The sequence below is a fragment of the Rattus norvegicus genome, chromosome 13 (genome assembly GCF_021556685.1).
Source record: "Rattus norvegicus strain SHRSP/BbbUtx chromosome 13, alternate assembly SHRSP_T2T, whole genome shotgun sequence".
NCBI lineage: Eukaryota > Metazoa > Chordata > Mammalia > Rodentia > Muridae > Rattus > Rattus norvegicus.
Window position 1 is genome coordinate 73694795 of NC_141546.1, and position 23808 is coordinate 73718602.

At 44.9% G+C, this 23808-nt stretch overlaps 1 protein-coding gene across 1 annotated transcript in view; it reads right to left on the reverse strand.

Annotated features, from left to right (window-relative positions):
• The window catches only part of Pappa2 (pappalysin 2), a 274186-nt gene extending 255506 nt beyond the window's left edge, over positions 1-18680 (reverse strand). The window contains exons 1-2 of the mRNA NM_001427778.1: positions 18632-18680; positions 17081-18349 (exon numbers count right to left, since the gene is read on the reverse strand). Coding sequence (NP_001414707.1) covers positions 17081-17999 — 919 coding nt within the window. The 5' untranslated portion in view covers positions 18000-18349; positions 18632-18680. The remainder of the gene's footprint in view (positions 1-17080; positions 18350-18631) is intronic.
• Between the last annotated feature and the right edge of the window lie 5128 nt (positions 18681-23808).

Below are 23808 nucleotides of genomic sequence, written 5' to 3' on the forward strand. Positions count from 1 at the left end.
TCTCTAAATTAAAAAAAATAGCATATAAAAAAAAGAAAAATATCAGTTTCATAAATGAGGGTGATCAGAAGGTAAGAATAAGTCCACTGATCTCAAAACTGCAGCCTCTAGATTCACTTTCAGGTATAAGATTCATGGTTTATGGCCATAAAAAAACACATGGATAACTCGTCAATATTTTGCTTCAACAGTGATAATGATAAATGTTAAATCCTGACAGTAAAATATTATTATGTTTTCTTTGTCAATATTTGTAAAATATTCCATAATAAAAGATTAACAGTGAAAAAAAAATTCTGGCAAACCGAATTCAAGAGCACATCAAAACAATCATCCACCATGATCAAGTAGGCTTCATCCCAGGCATGCAGGGATGGTTTAATATACGGAAAACCATCAACGTGATCCATTATATAAACAAACTGAAAGAACAGAACCACATGATCATTTCATTAGATGCTGAGAAAGCATTTGACAAAATCCAACACCCCTTCATGATAAAAGTCCTGGAAAGAATAGGAATTCAAGGCCCATACCTAAACATAGTAAAAGCCATATACAGCAAACCAGTTGCTAACATTAAACTAAATGGAGAGAAACTTGAAGCAATCCCACTAAAATCAGGGACTAGACAAGGCTGCCCACTCTCTCCCTACTTATTCAATATAGTTCTTGAATTCTAGCCAGAGCAATCAGACAACAAAAGGAGATCAAGGGGATACAGATCGGAAAAGAAGAGGTCAAAATATCACTATTTGCAGATGACATGATAGTATATTTAAGTGATCCCAAAAGTTCCACAGAGAACTACTAAAGCTGATAAACAACTTCAGCAAAGTGGCTGGGTATAAAATTAACTCAAATAAATCAGTAGCCTTCCTCTACACAAAAGAGAAACAAGCCGAGAAAGAAATTAGGGAAACGACACCCTTCATAATAGACCCAAATAATATAAAGTACCTCGTTGTGACTTTAACCAAGCAAGTAAAAGATCTGTACAATAAGAACTTCAAGACACTGAGGAAAGAAATTGAAGAAGACCTCAGAAGATGGAAAGATCTCCCATGCTCATGGATTGGCAGGATTAATATAGTAAAAATGGCCATTTTACCAAAAGCAATCTACAGATTCAATGCAATCCCCATCAAAATACCAATCCAATTCTTCAAAGAGTTAGACAGAACAATTTGCAAATTCATCTGGAATAACAAAAAACCCAGGATAGCTAAAGCTATCCTCAACAATAAAAGGACTTCAGGGGGAATCACTATCCCTGAACTCAAGCAGTATTACAGAGCAATAGTGATTAAAAACTGCATGGTATTGGTACAGAGACAGACAGATAGACCAATGGAATAGAATTGAAGACCCAGAAATGAACCCACACACCTATGGTCACTTGATTTTTGACAAAGGAGCCAAAACCATCAAATAGAAAAAAGATAGCATTTTCAGCAAATGGTGCTGGTTCAACTGGAGGGCAACATGTAGAAGAATGCAGATCGATCCATCCTTATCACCCTGTACAAAGCTTAAGTCCAAGTGGATCAAGGACCTCCACATCAAACCAGACACACTCAAACTAATAGAAGAAAAACTAGGGAAGCATCTGGAACACATGGGCACTGGAAAAAATTTCCTGAACAAAACACCAATGGCTTATGCTCTAAGATCAAGAATCGACAAATGGGATCTCATAAAACTGCAAAGCTTCTGTAAGGCAAAGGACACTGTGGTTAGGACAAAACGGCAACCAACAGATTGGGAAAAGATCTTTACCAATCCTACAACAGATAGAGGCCTTATATCCAAAATATACAAAGAACCCAAGAAGTTAGACCGCAGGGAAACAAATAACCCTATTAAAAAATGGGGTTCAGAGCTAAACAAAGAATTCACAGCTGAGGAATGCCAAATGGCTGAGAAACACCTAAAGAAATGTTCAACGTCTTTAGTCATAAGGGAAATGCAAATCAAAACAACTCTGAGATTTCACCTCACACCAGTCAGAATGGCTAAGATCAAAAACTCAGGTGACAGCAGATGCTGGCGAGGATGTGGAGAAAGAGGAACACTCCTCCATTGTTGGTGGGATTGCAGACTGGTAAAACCATTCTGGAAATCAGTCTGGAGGTTCCTCAGAAAATTGGACATTGAACTGCCTGAGGATCCAGTTATACCTCTCTTGGGCATATACCCAAAAGATGCCTCAAAATATAAAAGAGACACGTGATCCACTATGTTCATCGCAGCCTTATTTATAATAGCCAGAAACTGGAAAGAACCCAGATGCCCTTCAACAGAGGAATGGATACAGAAAATGTGGTATATCTACACAATGGAATATTACTCAGCTATCAAAAACAATGGCTTTATGAAATTCGTAGGCAAATGGTTGGAACTGGAAAATATCATCCTGAGTGAGCTAACCCAATCACAGAAAGACATACATGGTATGCACTCATTGATAAGTGGCTATTAGCCCAAATGCTTGAATTACCCTAGATCCCTAGAACAAACGAAACTCAAGACGGATGATCAAAATGTGAATGCTTCACTCCTTCTTTAAATGAGGAAAAAGAATAACCTTGGCAGGGAAGGGAGAGGCAAAGATTAAAACAGAGACTGAGGGAACACCCATTCAGAGCCTGCCCCACATGTGGCCCATACATATACAGCCACCCAATTAGACAAGATGGATGAAGCAAAGAAGTGCAGACCGACAGGAGCCAGATGGAGATTGCTCCTGAGAGACACAGCCAGAATACAGCAAATACAGAGGCGAATGCCAGCAGCAAACCACTGAACTGAGAATAGGTCCCCCGTTGAAGGAATCAGAGAAAGAACTGGAAGAGCTTGAAGGGGCTCGAGACCCCAAAAGTACAACAATGTCAAGCAACCAGAGCTTCCAGGGACTAAGCCACTACCTAAAGACTATACATGGACTGACCCTGGACTCTGACCCCATAGGTAGCAATGAATATCCTAGTAAGAGCACCAGTGGAAGGGGAAGCCCTGGGTCCTGCTAAGACTGAACCCCCAGTGAACTAGACTATGGGGGGAGGGCGGCAATGGGGGGAGGGTTGGGAGGGGAACACCCATAAGGAAGGGGAGGGGGGAGGGGGTTGTTTGCCCGGAAACCGGGAAAGGGAATAACACTTGAAATGTATATAAGAAATACTCAAGTTAATAATAATAATAAAAAAAAAGAAATAAGTAAGTCATTACTAGCTTGGATCCACAGGAGGTTTTTAGCAGAGTTGTCAAAGGCACCCTCCCAACTGAAAACATGTCACAGAACAACTGTGTTTTCCCTAATGGAAAAAAAATTACTTAATCTTCCTCCCTCTACAATTCACTCCCATGGAGGGAGTAGCTACTAAGCTGACCTAGCAGGGCTCTGCCCCCAAAGCCTGTGCCTATGAAGAGGCAGATTGACTCTCACCTCACCTTATATTAACTACTGGGGATAACAAAGACTAAAGAGCCCTCCTGACCCTTGTTCCCTCTAACTCATCCGGGCAACTTCCTCCAGACTCAGTACTTTGCCAGACATCATCTGTCATCTCAGTATATTTGAGCGATACTAAATTATTTTTTCCTCACATGAGGTAATAACAGAAGTTTAATAAGTACTGAAATGTTCCTTATGTGTTGTCTTTGCTACCAAGAAAGGGTTGGGAGAGAGGGAGAAGGCAGTCTCCTGAGTAATTGAACACTTGAGAAACTCTGTTTACTTTTTATTTGCTTATTTATCGGTTTACTTATTGGCATGTCATTTGGATCATTTCTCATTGCCTTCCAGAACAAACAGTAGGAAAGCTCTCAGCCTTGGGGAGCTATGCTGATCACTCTAGCTTCAGAATTCCCTGGAGAGCTAGCTAGTGGCTGAGGGTGACTTCCTGAGGTTTATAGTGAGCCTCTATAGTGTGAAGGGGTGAAGCAGCCTGCTGTTTCTCATCAAAAGCTGAAAGCTGTCCTCGCCCTGCTTTCCCATCAACTGTTATCTTCTCACCTTAACAAAAACAGGAAAGCCAGCAGGACAACAGAATATAAATCCCCAAGTGCAGAAGGCAAGAGATGCAAACTCGGAGGGAGGCAGAGTCATACACCAGGGAGAGCCTGGAATAGGGCAACTATTCATCTTGACATGATACCCTCCAGAGTCCATTAGTCCTCAGAGAGACACAGCCACACAATGGCACCTTTACCAAGAGACATCACCCCTTCCTCCACCTCTACCAAGATCTCCCTGAGAACACGCTTTTCTAGTGCCCATGAAGTACTGATATTCCAATTTTCTGTTCAATCCCTCCATGGAGACTGTGAGAAGCCTCTCAGAAGTTTGTTTAGCATTTTCTTTTAGTGGGGTCAGTTCACAGAATCAATACCAACCCAGGAAGCGTTTAAATAGTTCATTCATACTCAGTGGTCCTGCAACACTCAGAAGTTAAAGCAAGCTTGGAGGAGAGACATTCACACTGAAAATAACCTACCACTTCTTCCTCTGATGACAGGAAACTGCATAGGAGGTTTTCTTAAAGCAATACATTGCCCTGCTCTTGCAGCAGAAATCACTTGCCCATTGGCTACTAGAGTCACTCCGTTTACACACGCAGCCCGTGCCACCTAAATATCCATGCTCCCTTCATGCAGGTACAAGTCACCTAAGAGGCCTCTGCTTTCCCAGAAGAAAGCACCGGGAGACTGACCACATAGAGCCCACATACATGAAGGCTATTCCAGTCAGACTTAAATATTCATAATGGCTTTGTTCAGCTATATGACTGGGACAGAGAGCCATGGCTTGTGTTCTCAAACTGAACCCAGGTCAGTCTGCAGAGCCCTGCGTTCAAAGACGTCTGGGTAAACCCATGCCTGAAACTAGTCTGGCTACTTGGTCTCTACAGGAGTGAGGGGAGTGATCTACTGAACGGATAGTTAGGGTTAAACAAGGACTAAAAAACATTTTTAAAAAATTCCATCTTACTGAATATCTTCATAAAATCTTTTCTTCTACTTTCCAATGAGAAATTTAAATTAAACAGGAGCAGCCAGAAAGAGCTGAAATAAAACCAAATTAGAAGCTAGGGAACTTGGGAGTATATCCATAGGCTGCCCCCGTTTGACTCTAGGAAATCCATCTTTCCTTATGTTTGCCTCACTAGGGTGCTGTTTGCACAATTGATGTCTGGAATCTTGGTCTCCCTTACTACCCAAGCTGGCTCTCACTCTCCACAACTACAGTATGGCCATAGAAAGAGGAGGTAATTGGGTTATTCCATGTATTAATGATGGGTTCTCGCTAGTAGGTTTCGTTTGCAGCCTCATCCTGCAATTGTGTCCTTCTATTGTCTAAAAGGCAGAATAGTCAAAGTTTGTTAAGGTTACTGGTTAGGGTTCAGGTGATTAAGGGTTCACTACAAATAACTCCATGAATGGTCCTTCATGGGTGTTCAGCCATCAAGAGTTCAGGCCTAAGGAAGTTTTAGGTTGTTGTAAGGTTGTATGGTTGTAAAACAGGTCACAAGGAAGAGACACATAAGGCAGGATAACAGACTCAGAGAGCCTAGCTGGCAGAGTTCTGTACACCGCCAATGAGAAAAATATCCACCAGCATTGATCAAGGACTTACTACCTGCAGACATAACTCCAAACTCATGATTTGTTTAATACAATTACTATTCTTAGGGCAAAACTACTATTGTTCCAATTTTCAGATGAGGATTTCACAATAAAGGGTTTAAAGGTCGAAGCCCAGATTCTAGATCTGACTTCGCCTCTCACCAGTCACAGGTAATAAACTTCAGTGGAGGAGGAGTTGTGGGTAGGACATTTCGCAGGAAGAATTGTCTACACAGAGGCAAGCAACAGGTAGACTATGTGAAGAGGAAAGAAAGAACTCCCTGATCCCGTAACTCTGAGATATGGTCCCTATTGTGTAGTCAGAAGAGGCCAGGCTCTGTGTGCACAAGGTCCAGACTATTCATTCAAATAAGATATGCGCTCAGTTCCAGGATCTGCCGTGGTGCTGGGTGGTATAGGAAGTCCTGAGATCTGGAGATGTCCGGAGATGCTAATGAGAGACCCAAAGACCTCACCTGCTAAGCAGACAGCTGGAGCTAAGTCTTAGGACTTTGAAGAATGCTGCAGGCAGGATCAGGAGGGAGCATGTTAAAAGAAGTACCAGAAAGAGAAGGGAACAGCACCTCCCTTGTCAGAGGCTACGTTTCATCAGTGCAATCCATATAGCAATATTCATCTCCTGGAAATGCTGGGAGCATAAAGACAAAGAGGGTGAGGCCACCATGTCATGCCTGTCTTCTGTCAGGAGCTACCCCTGGTTGAATTCAGGCCAATGATTGTCCATGCTCTGTCCAAGGACTCAGAAAAGAAAAATCAAACCCAAAGAGGAAACTTTTGCCAAAGTTCCTTTATCTGCAGGATCTATGCCATGAGCTGGCTTAGAGGTATAGTCTATTGTACGATTATTTCAAATTATTAGTGTGCCTTGAAACCAACAATGTCTAAGACAAAATACTATCTTAGATCACTGTTGTGGTTTAGGGTTATAATTATTCTGTGTGAAGTAGGAGGGTATTTTGTTTTGCTTTATTTTCACAAACAGCTATTGAATGCCTACGTCATGCTCCATCAACACCGGTTGAATAAATGAACTGGTGAGTGAGTGAATGGAAAAAAATAAATTAAGCTAGGAAGCATCTATAAATCTACATTATATTCAATTTAAATTATTCCAAAGCCAGACATAGTAGCTCGGCCTGTATAGATGGACCCTTCACAGACCAGAAAAGAGTGGATTGAAATAGAAGACTCGTGCCTTTGAGGCAGGACCACTCAGGCTCAAACTTCTGCTCTGTTCACAGCAGGTTGGAGACATTGGTTCTGGCTAGGATGGCTGCAGATCCTAAGCTCCGTGTTCACTACCTTTGTGCCCCCAGGCAATGTCCTGTCTCTGAGCTCCCTGCTCTCCATCGCCCTCTTTTAGTTATCCCATGGAACGGTTAAGTAGAAATGTCTAAGCTGACCGTTGTAGTTCAGGACACGAAGTCAGCGTTATGGAAGTTGCTAAGGAAACGTCGCTATGAAAATCCCTTACAGTAATTGAGCCCAGGTTTGCACACTTTGCATTTCTGTTTATTTGTCTTCCATTGGGTTCCCATGTCTCTGCTATCATGCACTTTAGATCACTGGTTCTTTTTACACTATGTCCCGAGTCTTGGATCTCTGTTAACACAAAATAAAATCTGAGTTTGCATTGACCCTGACAACGTCCTTCCTTAGCATCCTACTGAACATGCTTTTGCCTCTCTCTTTGCATCAGTAACTGTACTACCAGAATGTCTCTTTTGCTATCCAACTGGAGTGAAATAGATTTTCCAAAATTAGTCTGACTCCCACAATCACTGAGTCCCCAGTCCCCACCTCTGACCTGGTGGGTTCCTTGGCACCCGCTGTGCCATCTGAAGTTTTTCTTCCCTTTTGCCCACCCTTGACCTCTGTTCTGCACCTACCAGTCCTGACCCTGGTTACCTCTCATTGATATAGAGCTGTTCACTCCCGTGAGAAAAATTATAATTGTAGGCATTGTGTTCTTGTGTACCGTGTAAAGTTTACCCTTGCGCTATCCAAATACTGATTTCTCTGCCCTCATATCTTATTTCAATCCAGACGCGGCATTGTTATGCTTATGTCAAGAATCTCATTTCTCAAGTTTGTATAAGCAAACAACGCTTACCAGTTATTCTCCTCCTTGTCAGTAAAAGCTGATCACCCAATGATTGGCCAGAAGAGAGAATAGGGCGGGACATCCACCGCACAAGTGGAGGGGGAGGGAGGAGAGGAGGAGGACTAGGAGGATTAGGAGGAGGAGGAGGAGGAGGAGGAGGAGGAGGAGGAAGGGAGGGACGGAGGGAGGGAGGGAGAGAGGGAGGGAGAGGGAGGAGTTTGAGCCTTCTGTAGGAAGGAGTTCATAGAGTTCAGCTGGATAATGGAAGGCCCTAAATGCCAGTATTAAAAGGATTAGGATGGACTGGCCAGGTATTGAAGTGAAGCTTTAAAATTAATCTTGGTTTCTCTGTGTCATTGCTGGGGAAGTAGCTAGGATAAAGAAATGCAGTACCGTATTAATTTCCAGTATACATTTAAATTAAAATTCACATTTACATACAGTAATTTATAAAAAGCCTCTCACCTGACTGGGAGCATCTTGTAGGCACAGCTTTTACTTATTCTTAACTCTCTAGAATGGGTCATATTATCTGGTACTTTGCCGAATAGAAGCTCAATAAATGTTGAACGAATGAGTGAATGAGTGAATGAATGAATGAGTGTGTATAATACCAAACTACTTTCATAATCTGCTTTGAATGTACAGAAAGTTCTTAGATGAAAGAGGGAAAGTATAAAGTTAGTGGCTAAAGGGTGGAATGTCTGATCAGTGTGTGATTTCACCTTGGATCAGTTGCCTGGACTTCCAATCTAGACATGAGCCCTGACTGACCTTGCTCTCCCAACTGCTTGTCATGGCAGTGTCTCAACTTCAAAATGCTCTGAAGCTTTGCTCGCAGTTGCTCTATTGTATGTTTAAGAAGAACCGCCTTACCCCACCACTCACTTCTGAGTCATAGAGGAAACTGTTCTTGTTTGCCCTGAATTTTATTTCCTAACTGTTTTTCTTTCCTTCTTTTTTTTTTTAAAGTAAGATTGTTTTAAAGCAGGTAGTAAACACTGGAAGTGAAGAATGTTGTTATTTTGAAGGACACATACTTGGCAAAGAAATATGCTCTCTGGAAGGTACAGGGTGAGGGTGTGTGTGAGGTGAACAGAAACAGATTTGACAAGGCCCCAGAGTAACCTAGCTCCGTGGCCTCAAGGGCAGAATCATGAGATTTATGTACTTATTTGTGACATCAGGAACTCAAGCTCCTGAACATGCAGGGTGTAGGGACTCAGGATCCAACTGAACGTGTTGCTGCTGTCTTCGTCTTCTTCCTCTTCTTCCTCCTCCTCTTCTTTTTCCTCCTCTTCCTTCCCCCTCTTCTTCTTCCTCTTCCTCCTCTTTCTCCTCTTCCTCCTCTTCTTCCTCTTCCTCCTCGTCCTCCTCTTCCTCTTCTTCATCTTCTTTTTCTTCCTCCTCTTCTTCCTCTTCCTCCTCTTCCTCTTCTTCATCTTCTTTTTCTTCCTCCTCTTCTTTTTCCTCCTCCTCCTCCTCCTCCTCCTCCTCCTCCTCCTCCTCCTCTTCTTCTTCTTCTTCTTCTTCTTCTTCTTCTTCTTCTTCTTCTTCTTCTTCTTCTTCTTCTTCTTCTTCTTCTTTCTTCTTCTTAATAAATGCCAAATAAGGTGTTTATGTGGCCTCTGCAAGGCCTGAACTAAAACAGGAAAGAGATGGAGCCAGGCCTCCTGGCATACACATTCTGAATGAATCAGAAGGCCAGCCCCAGAGGAACAAGGAAAGGTGCCTAAGGAAGGAAGCAAGGGTTGAGGAAGGACAAAGTGTTTCTGGCTACAGGCAAATAATTGCATTTGCCTATCTGCCAGAGGTGATTCCTACTTCACGGCTCTATTTCTGCCACTCCCAACAACCTGCTCTCCATGCTAGAACTGACATCCAAAGGTCTCTGGGGTTTTCATCTCACCCTTGAGGAAAGGGAGAAATCATACCTCACAGAGGACTGAGAGCCTACCATGACACCTGAACTCAGAAGGCTCACTCACCATGTTGTCTGTGTGAGACCTCAACGTGGTTAGGGGACAAAGAGAGAAAAGGCAAGAGCATGTGTCAGGTACTAAGGCAGAAGTGTGGTGAATGGTATGACCAATCACCCTATCACTCTCAGAGGAAATCTATCTGCATCTAACACCACACTAGACAACTAGATGATTCCAGAGTCTCAGGTCTAAACCTACAAGCAGGTGCTGAGCCTTAACCAGACTGGATTTAAGTACCCAGCTGGCACAAAACCCAGAGGACATCATAGTATTGTAAGGGGGCCACATGAGCTATATCCTCCTGCTTCCTCTCTTTTGTGCTGCTTCAGAACTGAATGCCCTGTGATTCCTAAGTGGCTCAGCATTCCCCCAGAAACCTGTTCCTTCCAGCTTCTCGGGTAGAGCCCAATAGATAAGGATGGAGTTTCGCGGATTATGTGGAATGAAGAAACAAGGCCATAAGAACTATAGATAAAGCATGGCCATCAGGAAGAACACTCCACGCCAAAGCTCTGCAAACAATTACAGAGGAGCAAAGCCCAGCATGACACTTGCTTTGATAAAGTTTTATTGGAACACAGCCTACCAATGTGGTTGTGCATCAACTGTAGCAATGTGCACATGCTAACTGCAGAGTTTAGCAGTTGCATCATAAACTGTATATGGCCTACAAAGCCTGAACTATTTAGCATCTGTTCTTTTTCAGAAAAAAAAAATGTCTGTCACATACTGTCCTATGCTTATAAATCTGGAGTCCCATAAGTGTGTAACAGTCCACATACAGCAGCAGCAGCATCAGGAGCAGCAGCAGCAGCAGCAGAATTATCTAAGCTGAGAAGCTTGTTAGACATGCAGTCCCAGGCTTCCCCAGAAAAACACAATACAAATTTGCATTGCACTTGGGAAACAGATTGGTACAAGAGCCGATGCCAAAAGAGGGTTAAATAGGCAAAGATTTTTACTCGATGAAAGAAACTCTGAGCAAAGATATGGAAAGAGCTGGAAAAGGGCTAGGAGAGCTAGCACCCCATGATATTAAACTGACCATGGGAGAAACAGAAAAGAAAAGAGAATTCAAAGAACATTCTGCAAGGCCTGAGCCAGCACCAACCATGTTAGGTCTCCCTTTATCCTTGCCACTTCAGTGAGTGGTGATCTCCATACATAGTCCTTGCCAATGTCAGTGTCACTGGGGTCCATAGTCAATGAATGCCCTGTGTTGGATCCCTGCAAAACACGCTCACCTGGGATCTACTTCCAGGTGCACCCTAGCTGACCTCTGTGCACACGGAAGCACAAAAAGTGATGCTCTAGTGTAGCTCATGGCACACTTCGCCCTTAAGTGACGAAGGGCCAGATCCACTGGCTTCTTAGGCTATACAGTCACTGTCACAACCACTAAACCCTGCCATTCGCCACAGAAGCAGCCACAGAGAACACATAATCAAATGAATGTCGTGTGCTGGATCAAACTTCTTTGACAAAGGCAGCTTCAGTTTTGGGGTGATGGGGTTCAGAGGCCATAATATGCCAGCCATTGCTCTAGAGTAAATTTCCTTAAAGTAGTCCAAGCTTTTGTTCCTAGACACATAAGAGAAGGGGTTCTCCTATGGAAGGCATGTGGGCAATGTCATGCTCAGCAGTTTCCCTCGGATGCTCTTCTGACACATGGTAGGCAGCAATAGCACAGTTTCAAAGCCATTGCCCTGGATCCCCACAAAAGGCCTCCAGTTACAGAAAGTTCTCCTCACCCCAGAGGGAATCCAACAGTCTACATTTTTAGTTCATTCTACAAACATAATTTGTAGAACTATGTGATTCTACCATTATAGAGGGTATTTGGGGGTGACAAATATGGATTGGAGCTGCATACAACTTCCAAGGGATGTTCAATTGATAGAAGTGAGAGCCATGCCTAACTAATATGGCAAGAAGTAACGTGCAGTCCATAAAAGTACACAAGACGGTCTATAGGTCTATAGGAGGTCTATAGGTCTATAGAAGGTCTATAGAAGACTAGAAAAGGTCTCTAGAAAGTCCATAGACTAGGAAAGGTCCATACAAAGTCTATAGAAGCCTAGAAAGAGAGAGAAAGCAAGCGCTCACTCCACAGGGAGTGAGGCTGTAAGGAAGAGAGTACCACAGTGGGCTGTGAAAATGGGACCATGATAGGTCAGTCAGATTTACCTCTCAGGCCAGATAACATTCACATTGCTTCTTTGTTGAGCCACCAAGCCTCATGATGAAAACTCCATTGCAAAGAAGCCAAGTTACAGTCATCAGGCATGTGCTTCCTTCACACAAACAATTCATGCATCCCCCTGTCACCTGAATCAGCAGGGCCATACCCATGGGCCCTCGTACAAACAGTTCTTTGCCAGCTGGGTCACTACAGCATCATCGAATATTTGAGTCCTGATCTAGGAGGGGGATGTGGAGAGGAGCACGGTGATTCCTCGGGGTCTGATAAGGACAAACACTCTGATTTGACCATCCCTGCCCTGTATGTAGGGAAGCAGCCAAAGGGCAAAACAGAGAGCCCTGGCTTTAGGGAAAGATACAGATGCGGCCCTTTGTCTAACAAAGTCTGTGAGATCAAGATGGCCACACTGAGGTCTCCTTACATTTATGTAAAACTCTGTGTTCCCTGTGGTCAGAACTCTTTACCCTGAGGCCTCATTCCATAGATGTCACTCACACAGAAAAGCTAGCAATAGACTTTGAACAATGGCCAGATGGCAGCAGACTTGGGCTAACAGAATATAATAATGTACATTTTTCTGTTAAGTAAAGACAAATTTCACGAGATATTCAATAGGGCTTAGAGCTCAGAAAAATAAAATACAAGTTTTAGCACCATTGCCCAACTGATTTGAAATAGTGCCACTCAAATAAAAAGAACAGATGACACGTTTTAATGTAGTAAATGGATCCTTTGGGCTTTTTCATCTACCGTTTTTATCTTGAGACCATATTGTGGAAAAATAATAACTACTTACAGCCCATTCCCAGGTTATAAATTATCAGAGTAAATTCCTAAGGAATTGAAGCTAATATCTCTGTTAAGGAAAAGTTATATTTAAATTAGAAATTAATTTACTTTGGATACCTCATGATAAACCTTTCATGTCACTGGTAAGTAAATAAGCCTCATGGGCCAAATTTTGTGTTGGGCACATTATCTACATGACTTATGTAAAACATTCTACAGGGCCTCTGCTTAATTGTCGTTTGCTTGGGAACTTTTTTTCCTACTTTATTTCAAGTAGAATCATATACATATAAATATAGTCATATATATACACATATATATGTAATCATGTATATACATATATATGTACACATATATGTGTGTGTGTGTGTGTGTATACATCTTTAATTTTCAGTTTGACAAACATAGCTGGGGGGGGGTGGCTGGATAGATTGCCAGAGACAGTTGTCCTGTTAAATGTCAGAGAAGGATTCTAATCCTCGTCTGTTGAACCCTCAGGCTCTACACTGGGACACTGAAAACTTGGGCATGCAGAGGACCCAAACTCGCCTTCATGTCAAGGACGGTTCTCAGACAGCTTTGTGCTCCCCTCGCTGACTTGCCGCATTTTGCATGGCAAGGCACTCGATAAATATTTGTTGGCTGAAGAATTCTTCTGGGCTTGGTTTCCAACCTACCATGGATTTAATGACTCAGTGTCCTGCAGCACAGAGCCGCAGGTGGTTACTCAGCTGGGCGACTTCAGGGAACATTTGAAATCAATTACGGGTGCGGAGGAACCTGTTAAAATGTCCTCTTTTGTGTATGTTGGGGTTGAAGGGGAGGAACGGAACTCGAAGTGGTAGGAAAGGCTCAGATGGTTTCAGGGTTATGCACTAGACCTTAAAGAGTCCACACCAGAATAGGACACAAGTTGGCTTATTTAAACACTAAATTCTAATGACCCAACCTAATGGGTTCCTGACCTCAAACTACTCCTAACTTGCCACAGAGCCTCAAAGTGCCAGACCTTTGACTGGCTACCTTTGTGAAGAACCCCACCAGGGAGCAGACCTCTCTCTCTGCTGCCACTGGTCTCCAACTCTAGGAAACGGGCAACTTAAAGTGTGGCCTACCTTTCAGAAAGCCCAGAGGATGGTCAGAAGAGTCCCCCCCACACCTGAAGTTTGTGAAGCTTGTGTACCCTGCATTTCCCTCAATCCTCAATGAAAGCGTTCTTGCAACTCATTCTGGAGTCTGACTTGTTTCAGAAGAATGCGGGAACTTAGAGTGCAGGGAGAGGGTAATTCTAGCTGATTTTGTTTTCTTCAGTGTTTGCTAGAGCTTCAAGTTAGTCACAACTCTTTTAAAAAAAAAGTCACTTTAGCTATCCAGACAGGCCTTTCAAAAAAAGAAAAAGACCCATGAAGTGGACCCTGAGGGGTGCCTACCAACAACATTTTGGGAGAAGGTGATTAAATTACAGCCCAGAGGCTGGGACAGGACAGCCCTCAAGCAAACTAGAGACATTCCCAACTTTGTGGCTGCCTCATCTCCTGTGCACGAGACAACACTGCCACCTAGTGTCCAGTATTAATACTATTCCCTAAGGTACCATAGCTGTGGGTAGGGGCTTCTTCTGCCGCGACTGGTATTGACTAAATTGTTTGAGGTCTCTGCTGAGGAAAAACAATCCCAAGCATGGTAGGTAGAGGACTTGGAAGCTGATTTGAGTTAAGTAGGCGGAACCTGAGGTTTGAAATCTATTGGCAGAGTGAGAGCCAAGTCTTGGCCCATCCTCAGAGGAGCAACAGAAGTACAGCCTGGGGTTTGTGTGTAACTCCCAGCAACTTGACTCTACCTTGTCGCTCAGTGTAACTCAAATCCCACCAGACTAGGAACAGATACACATCGTCTTTGGGGCCCATGCCAGCAGAAGGGAGGAAGATGGATGTTGAGAGCTGTAAAATTGTTCGAAGAGATTCAAGTCACACAAAGTAGAGGTTCTTATTGCAGGCGACTTGATTTTGGTAACCTCATGATCCTTAGCCATGTAACTCACAGGTGAAATACCAGCAGCATAGACAATGGGTAGACATTGACACTAAATCCTAAACAGTCTACTTGCTGAGTCCAAAGAATTAGGCCTTGCTATCAATTCCTGCATCCCACGGGCTTTTATCCTCCCCTGATAATTTGGGCTGAACACAAGTCTGAAGGAAAATAGAGGGTAGAACACGAGGGCAAGAGACTTGGTTGTCATCTTGCTCTCCACCTCTTACAGGCAGACATAAAAAGGGAGGTCCCAGAATGCCAAAGGAGCCACTTGGATTTGAGGGAAAAGAAACCTTAGAAGGTAAATTGCTGGAAATGATTTCCTGCCAATTTTACATGCTCTGAGAGGAGAGGAGGGTTCGGCTGGGCACTGGAAGATCTGAATGTGTGCCGTGGCAGTGTGGAGACAGTGGCTGGTGATAGACAGGCAAGGCAGGGTGGTATGGTTTTCCAGAGGTGAAGCAAAGAGTGGGGAACTGCAATCAAACCACATCATAGCTCTCCTTGAAAAGGGTGAGACAGAAGAACTGGAGAGGTAAAGGGCAGAGGTCAGGTGCCCGTCCTTGTTCTCCAGGATTGGACTTTAATAACCCCCAAGCAATGGTCTCCCACATACATTCCTTTTGGATTCTTCTCTCAGCCTTCACAGCCAGGGAACAGATCCCAGGTCTCTATGTTGCTACTGCAGGAGGAAGCATCTTCAGATCCGTGTGGGTCTCGAGCTAGACTGCAAGCTCGCAGGCTCCCTGGCAGATGGGCACTAGGAAGCCAGACTAGGCAGCACAGAGATGTCATCTGGGGGAAACTCTGAGGCTGCCAACTCCGATCAGATAATCATCTCATTATTTCTTCCATTTTGGCCCCAGAATAAGGATTTCCTTCTCCTCCTTCTCGGCCCCCACCTAGCTTACAGCCTGGCCCCTTCTCTCACCCCCTCTCCCACCCAAAACTAAAGTAAAGCCACATGGCTGGAGAGTGCTCAGTGTCTGGGAATCCCAGATTCCAAACTCGAAATCGCAGCCAGAGAGGGGGAGACGCAGTGTCCACAAGGATGTTCCAGCGACACCCCACTGGAAGAGTCTCTTTCCCTCCAGAGTTCTTTCCCTAGCCTGCAACTTATTTGGAGGCTCTCAGAGACCTGAGTGGTTTTTGTTGTTGTTGTTTTGGCTTGGGTTGTGGTTTTTTTGCGGGGGGTTGGTTGGTTTTGTTTTGTTTTTTGTTTGTTTGTTTGTTAAGGAGCTACCAAATGATTCATAAACTCCTGCATTGTTCTCCCCCCTCCTCCTGCCAGCCTGTCTCTGACATGCCCCACATTGCCTCAGTTTCTCCATCAATGTAATGGAACTGAGAAACAGGAAAGGATGTGTGGCTAATCTAGATTGGTGTCACCAATTTTTCTTATAAGTATTATATATATGTACATATATATATATTGCATAAAGTAACTTGCTCTCCTTGTGACATTCTTCTGCATATTTGTCCCCCACTCTCATTTGGTGAAGGGCCTAAAAGAATAAGGAAACACCAAGGGATAAAATATCCTTTCCTTACCCTTGCCTGAAATCAACCTCTCCAGATAGGAAAAGAAAAGCAACAGTTCCAAACCCAGCTCTTTGCCATTCTGGGTGTCTCTGATAATCAAGATAAGCACAGGTCGCAAGCCCAAATAAATGCTTCTCACTAGCATTACGGAGTTAGGTGCATTAAACAAGTTTTCACATTTAGGTCTTCATAACAATAGCCGGGGCTAGGAGTCAGGATCCTGGACTCCAATGTCTACCTTTCCCAGCAGATCTGTTGAGGTCAAGAGATGGGGATCTACAGTGTAGCACAGGTGCTGCCTTCCTTCCTAGTTCCCGGGTGGCACCCTGTTCCCTTGCTGTTTGGACCCAATTGGCCATTATTCACTACTCCCATCCTTGGACTGTCTGCTTTCCAGAGGTGCCTGGGTATCCCACGCTAGACTATGACAAGCAGTGTGACCTCCTCTTCCTCCTTGACAAAGAATCCAAGTCTGTTCCCTTTAAAAGGGGGAAAGATCTAAACGGAAGTCTCCTAAAGTGCATTCACCATGAGTAGAACTCCACAAAATCAATAATAATAATGATGTCTTGGGTAGGAGTCATTTTCCCTTTCATGGTCTACGCTACTTCTGCACTGATGAATAACCCCCACCCTCACACAGCCCCTCTAGCTAAGCTTTCTTAGCTTCCCTGCTTTAGCCTATTCCCCCTTTCTGTTCTCTATGTGTACCCACAACAGAAATGGAGCCGGCCACACCCCCGGGACCCGAGAAAACCCAGGAGTAGGATAGGACATTACCTGCAATGATGGCTGGGTTGCTCTGTCCTCCCTCTGGTCTCACCCAGGCTTCCACTGTGAACGCCTCCCGGGGAATCTCAGCCAGCACTTCTGGACGCAGCAACAGCCGCTCCCTCTTCCCAGAGAAATACAGTACAGGCAATCCTCCTTGGGGGTTAAAGGTCTCTGCTCTCTGGGCAGAGGCCCCTCCACCATTTTGGATTGTGCCCTCCAATGGACTGTTGCTATCTCCGTGCTTAAGGGGGTCTTTAGGCCAAAGCTGAACATCCTGAGGGGTATTCTGGGGGTCTCTGGTCATATCTTCTGCCTGCCTCTTCTGCACTTGGCGAGGAAGCCTAGACTTGGACTGACCCTTCCTCTGGGTCTCTGCTGTGGGTCCCTTCTGGTATGTAAAGGTGGTAATGGTGGAGACAGCAGTTTCTGAGCTTCCCCGAATTGCAGGCTCACCTAGAGCCTCCTTAGATCCTCCCTTGCCAAGATAAGTGTCATCATCTCTCAGCAGCTGCGATTGCCCAATAGGACCATCCCCTACCCACGGGGCAGCTGGCTGCTCAGACTTTCTCTTCACTCCTGCTGGGTTTTCAGTCAGGTCTCTGGGAACACCACTTGGAGCCTGTCTCTCTGTGCTTCGCTGACTCCATTCTGCATACTGTGTTTGCTGCATCCCCACAGGATAGGACCTTAGGTAGTTTTCATGGTGGCTTGGGTAGACCCCAAAGGGATGATGCTGTGGAGCACATCTGGGTCTTCGAACCTTGTACGCCAGCCAACAGCGTTCCCCTTCCAACAGCGCCTGGTTCAGGTGTGCCCTCTGGGCCAGGTATTTCTTGCGAGTCCAGCCCAGCTCGGAGTTGGTGGTACTGAATGCCCACCCAGCCAGGACCACCAGACTTATTCTCAGGACCTTCCAACACATCATATCTCCTTCAGCTTGCTCCTTAAAACCCGAAGTCAGCTTCTGGGTACCACACAAGAATGATGGGAAGATGGAAAAGCAACCAGCAATGGATTTGAAGTCACCAGGAAAACTGTTTGATTCACAAGCCAAAAACTTTCTCAAGTAGCCACAGAAGAATGCCTTTCCTGACTACCTGTCCAGGGGATTTAGCCAGCCCCGGTGGCTTCTGTAGCTTTTGGTTTCTCTCACCTTCTTCCTTGACCTCTCCTGATTGATTTCAGTCCTTCAGAATGAAGTTAAGTGTTCTTCCTTTGAAACTCCTCCCAGAGACCCAAGGTTTCCTTTTCTTCCTTCAGTAACTCCTCTCCTCACTGATAAGAGAAGAGAATGTAGGACGTAAGCCAAATTCTCTCAGATACATACCACCCCATCTGGTCATTCAAAATAATCTTATTCTCTAAGGATCTCTTCTGTATCTTCTTCCTTCCCTAGGAGTTAGTGTCTCTTTTTAGAGCCCATCACCCACAATACACTCAACTTAAAGTAAATTGCTAGGAAAAAAAAACTTTTAGGCTTAGACATAATTTGATGCTTATTTTCTAAAAGAATGCAAAAATCATCTGGAGGCATAAAGATCCAAACTGGTACTTAACTTTCTCTCCTCAGATGTCCTCAGCCAGGTGTCCATGCAGCTTCCACTCTGCCTGGGTAGGTGTGCACTCCTGCAGCGTGGCACTCAGGGTTGTTGACTATTGAAGAGACTGTTTTAATTCCTGTCCAACTTGTTGGTAGGCTGCAAGTCTCTGTAAAGTTCTCTGGCTGCCAGTCTGCTGGTCTCCTGATCAAATGAGTCTGGGAGTGCTTGGTTTCACCTTCGGAGAGACTGGTGGGTCCCTAAAGATGGATAAAAAGACCAATACGAATGGCATATACATCAAGGGACCTGTTCCCTCTGATATCTCTCTCTCTCTCTCTCTCTCTCTCTCTCTCTCTCTCTCTCTCTCTCTACCTATAATTATCTCCTTGGGTTTTTTTTTTATTTAAAGACAATGATGATGTCAAAGCTAATAAGTTTGATGCATCACACTCCACCTACTCCCTGTTCCCTCCTCTCTCCTGAGAACCCCCTTCCCCCCACCTCTCTGAGGCACAAGGGACAGATGATCCTCTTGGTTTCCCCAGTAAACATCACAGGCTTTCTCTCTCAGCAGCCGCAGCCTACACAATCAATATAAAACAATCAATACTGTTTTGGAGCATGCCTTTCTGTGTGTAGCCTCTCTCTCTCTCTCTCTCTCTCTCTCTCTCTCTCTCTCTCTCTCTCTCACACACACACACACACACACACACACTTTGAATGGACCTGGTCAATAAACACCCACTAGCCTTTTGGAGACCATTCACATCTCTTGATTTAACACGAGCCTCCTATATTTTTTTTCTTATTTTACTCTATCATTTCAGATTTAAAAGGACAGTAGCAAATTCTCTTCCTCTTGGACACTGGAGGAAAGGGGAAATCAATTACCTTGCCGCGAGAAGCACTAACTGGAAACCCCGTGTGCTCCTAGCTTATAGACATACTTTTTCTCTCAGAAGTTTCTCAGTCTAAAGTTAGTAAAAGTCACCATATGCTGAGTGAACAAATAAACAAACGAGGTGCTCAAAAGAAGTCATTTACACAAATGAACAGCTATTCTTTGATTGATCTGAAATGAATGAAGCAGATGGGGGAGGAAACACTGAGTTTAACCTTCCGCATTGTTTGCCTTGGTGTTGGACGCCAGCCTTCTTAAAGGCTTCCCATCCCTTGCAGGAACATACATGTATACAGAACACACTGGACAAACACATGGACACATGCAGAGAAGGTAGGCATGCTTGCCCACAGGTAGTATAAAATAGGTATAAATATGCACTGAGCCCCTCTTTCAAGTAATAAGAAAAATCACTTACACTTTTAAAATCACTGCTTCTGCTGCTCCTATCTAGCCCATACAGCCCACATGCTCTGGAGTAAGATCAGGGTCCTTCCTTCACTCTAGGTCTCCTCATCTCTCTGAACTTCTTTCTTCCAGTTAGTAGGTGACTTAACTGCTTTTAAAATATTGTGTCCTGTGCACCCCATCCCTCATGCACCCTCTTTCCTCGTGTAGCATGGAATCAAGCCTCAAAGCAACTCCCGAAATCCAGCAGCTCTGGATTCAAGCAGGTGGACACTGCTGAGCAGGTCCCCTAGGTCCTCGACTGTCCCTTTTTCTTTATAACTTCCCTTGCTCCGTGCACTTTTCTGACTCAGTTTTCCCCACTTGAAGCAGATCAAGAATAGAAATTGAGACTGGGGTGGGGGTAGAGAAAGCCAGAAAAACAGAGGAGAGGAGGAGGGAGGAAGGGAGTCAGGGAGCAAAGAGGGAGAGGGAGGGAGGGAGGGGGAGGAGAGAAAGAGAGAGAGAGAGAGAGAGAGAGAGAGAGAGAGAGAGAGAGAGAGAGATATTAGGGAGAGATAGATGGCTTAGCTTCAGAGGAAAAAAAGAGATTCAGGCAAGAAGAGAAGTCAACCCCTCCCCTTGCCCCCTTGCCCCCTTGCCACCCCAAGGACCCTCAGAAAAACATCTCCTACCATTCATTTCAGGAAGGGGGATAGGACCTCAGAAAAGGGTTCCGCCTGCTTTTCTCCCCCTGAGTGTGTGGGTGATCTTGCATCCCCTATAGGACTCTCCTGGCTCTCAGCTGCTAGTAATCCATTCATAAGATTTCAAGAGGCAACACCAGACTCAGGCTTCCAGTTTAGTTTCTCTCTCTCTCCCCTTCATTCCTTTGCACACCACTCTTCAGCTCTTGGCAGTCCAAAGTTTAAAAAAAAAATGTTGAACCATTTCTGTGTTTTCCTCCTGTTGTAACTTGGGCTGTGACATCATAACCCTGCCCACCAACACCCCACCTCTCTCCCTTTCCACCCCCCCTCACCAGCCCCATGCCCCCAAACACTCCCCCCACCCACAAAGAAGAAGGTCTCCTGTCAGTTCTAATGTGTGAAAGCACAAAGCTCCTAGAAGGTGCCCCCTCTTTCCCCTCGGTGCCCCTCCTGCCTCCCCCTCCCTGCCTTACCCACCGCTCAGCCCGGCTCTCCAGGCTTTTAACAATGATCCCATCTGTTTGACATGTGCGGAAAGGTGGGCTGGATTCAAATAATCTGTCAAGTGAAACGGATCAAAAACACAGCAACCCCCTCCTCAATTCCATCACACACGCTCACACAGACACTCATACCCCAAGCCGGAGCAAAAGTGTGAGCGAAGTCAGACTTACACAACGCCCACCCTTGATGCCAGGGAGACAGACACCAAACATGCCAAGGGAAAGCACAAATTTATACATATATAAATTCTGTTGCTTATTTGTTTATGAGAGACACCCACACCCCAAGTCTTCAACCCCTCTCCCTCAAACCCTGCCACTCCGCAAAGTGCACAGATTTGAAAGCTGGTAGAATCTGTTTTGAAATCTCCAACGAGAGGGTTTTTCCCCCTTTTTTTCACTCCAGAGCACTATCTGTGACGATCAGGCTCAAGCAGGGTTGCCAGCAAATGCAGGAGGCCCCTTCTAGGGTACAGGCTTTCAAACCAGCAAAGCTAGAGGGAATGAATTTAAGGACACACAGCAGGAGCTGGCTGAATTCATTTTATTTTGACGGGGTGGTTGGGGGAGGAATATCATTTCTGAGATACCCAAGGAATGAAAGGAGAGGGTATGCATTTCTTAAACAGTCCTTGCAAGAGGAGCGGTGTCTTGGTCTGCAGGTAAATCCAGAAGGCAAGAAATTGGAACTGTATAAAGGAGGACCAGGATAGAGAGGGGGAGCAGGAAAAGAGGAAGAAAGGAAAGAGAGAGGAGTAAGGACAGAGAATGGGGATATGGGGAAGGAGAGAGGGGAGAAAGGGTGAAAGGCAGAGAAGGGGCCAAGGGAAAGAGGAGAAGGAGGGTGAGAGGAGAGACAGGGAAAGGGAAGAAGGTGAGGAGGAGGGGAGACAGAAGGGGAAAGGGCTGACCTGGAAGAGGCAAGGCAGGAGGGTTGGGAAAGATGAATCTGGGAGCAGGAAGGATTGGGAGAGAGAAGTGGGGAAGACCTGAGGGGAGATTGAAACAGGGGAGGAGAGAAGGGGGAGGGGTGGCGAGTACATGAACTCTGGAGACCAGAAAGGCAGTTAGAGCCACGCTGGGTAAACACAGCGAGAGCACAGAGGCAGGTGAAGAAAGTCACTGAGGAAATGGGGCCGAGCAAACAAAGGGCACACAGTGGAGGGACTGTCTCTGGGACAGAGCTCATTTTTTAAAACACCGGAGTCCAGCATTGTCTCTGTAAAGAACCCCTTCTTCCCACTCCTGCTGCCAATCTCTCCTCTTTTACCATACCCATCTCACGCTCCTCCCCTTACCTTTGTGGTTCTAGCATGCCATCCCCACCCCCTGGAAAATCCACGAAGAAAATTCTAACACCCACCCACCCCCACCCCACCCCCAAAAAAGAAAAAAGAAAGAAAAAGAAAAAAAGAAACAAACAAAACACCTTGTTAAAACCCCTCTCTTTGTTCTAGCCACTAAGGATTCTGGACTCTGTTATCTAGAGTGGGTTGTGTGTGTGGCCGTCTCTATTTCATTTTGACACAAATTGTTTCCTTCAGATGGCAGGGGGAGTTTGCTTGTATTCACTGCCACCGTGGGGGCTGCTCTGTTCCCATAAGCAGTGTCATCATTAATATTAGGAGGCTCTGAGCAGAGAGAGGAACAGGTCTATGCCAGCATCCAGAGTATTAACAGAGAAAGAGAAGGAGAGACCCTTACTATGGTGAGTGGTCCTCTTTGACTTCCTAATTCCAAAATCTGAGGGAAAGTCTCAGCTGGGAGCCTGCCAAGGAGTGTAGTAATAAAAGCGTCCTAGAGCACAAGCAAATGTAGCGTCTATATATAGGACCCGGGTCTGTTTTAGCTACTTGCAGAGTAAAATGACACCCGGAAACAAACATTTCGACAATATGTTTATTGGAATCCTATTCAGCTGGTCCTAGAAAGAGTGGAGAGAGTTTGAAAAGACTTCACTAGAAGGTTTGAAATTGTTGCTTTCTGCTCATCTGTCTCTGATGCTCAGAGCTGGGCGTCAGTGGTACCTCCTAGGGCAGTTCCAGCTCTCTTTAGGGTGACTTACAGCCCCTCTTTTTCACAGGTGAGGCAAAGCCACACACTTAGTAGCAGGGTCCTGGGTAGCATTTAGCTCTCACAAGTCCCTACCCACCTTCGTTGTTGTATTTCCCTGTCTGTGCCCCTGCCTTTACCTGTCTTACTCAATCTGCCAGGCCAGTGTCATGAGACAAGAAAAGAAAATCAGAGGCTGGCCTCTCCCCTCCATGTTTCACATCCAGATAAAAAGCCTAGGGAACCCCTATAGGTCAAACAGTTCTGTAGTTCAGAGCCACATAGCACTCAGAAGGGAAAGCAAATCTAGATCTCACTCCCGTTCCTGTGCATTCTGAGCCAAGAGAAGCCCCATCTTCTTGTAAAACCATTGCTAAAGAACCCTATCTCCCCCATTACACACAATACAATGTCTTGTAAATTATCAGTTCTGTCAATGATTTTGTTTTGAAGAAGATTGCCTTTATGCAAATAGATCAAGGAACTTCACACGTAGGCTATGCTTCCCAGCACCCTCAGGAATAGGTATGGCAGAGGCTGCACACCAGAGGTCTAGATCTTTCCTGGCGCAAGTATTTCTGTTAAGCTTTGAGCCTTGGAACCAGTTTGTAGGGTCTGCTAGGTGACGGAGAATCCAAAA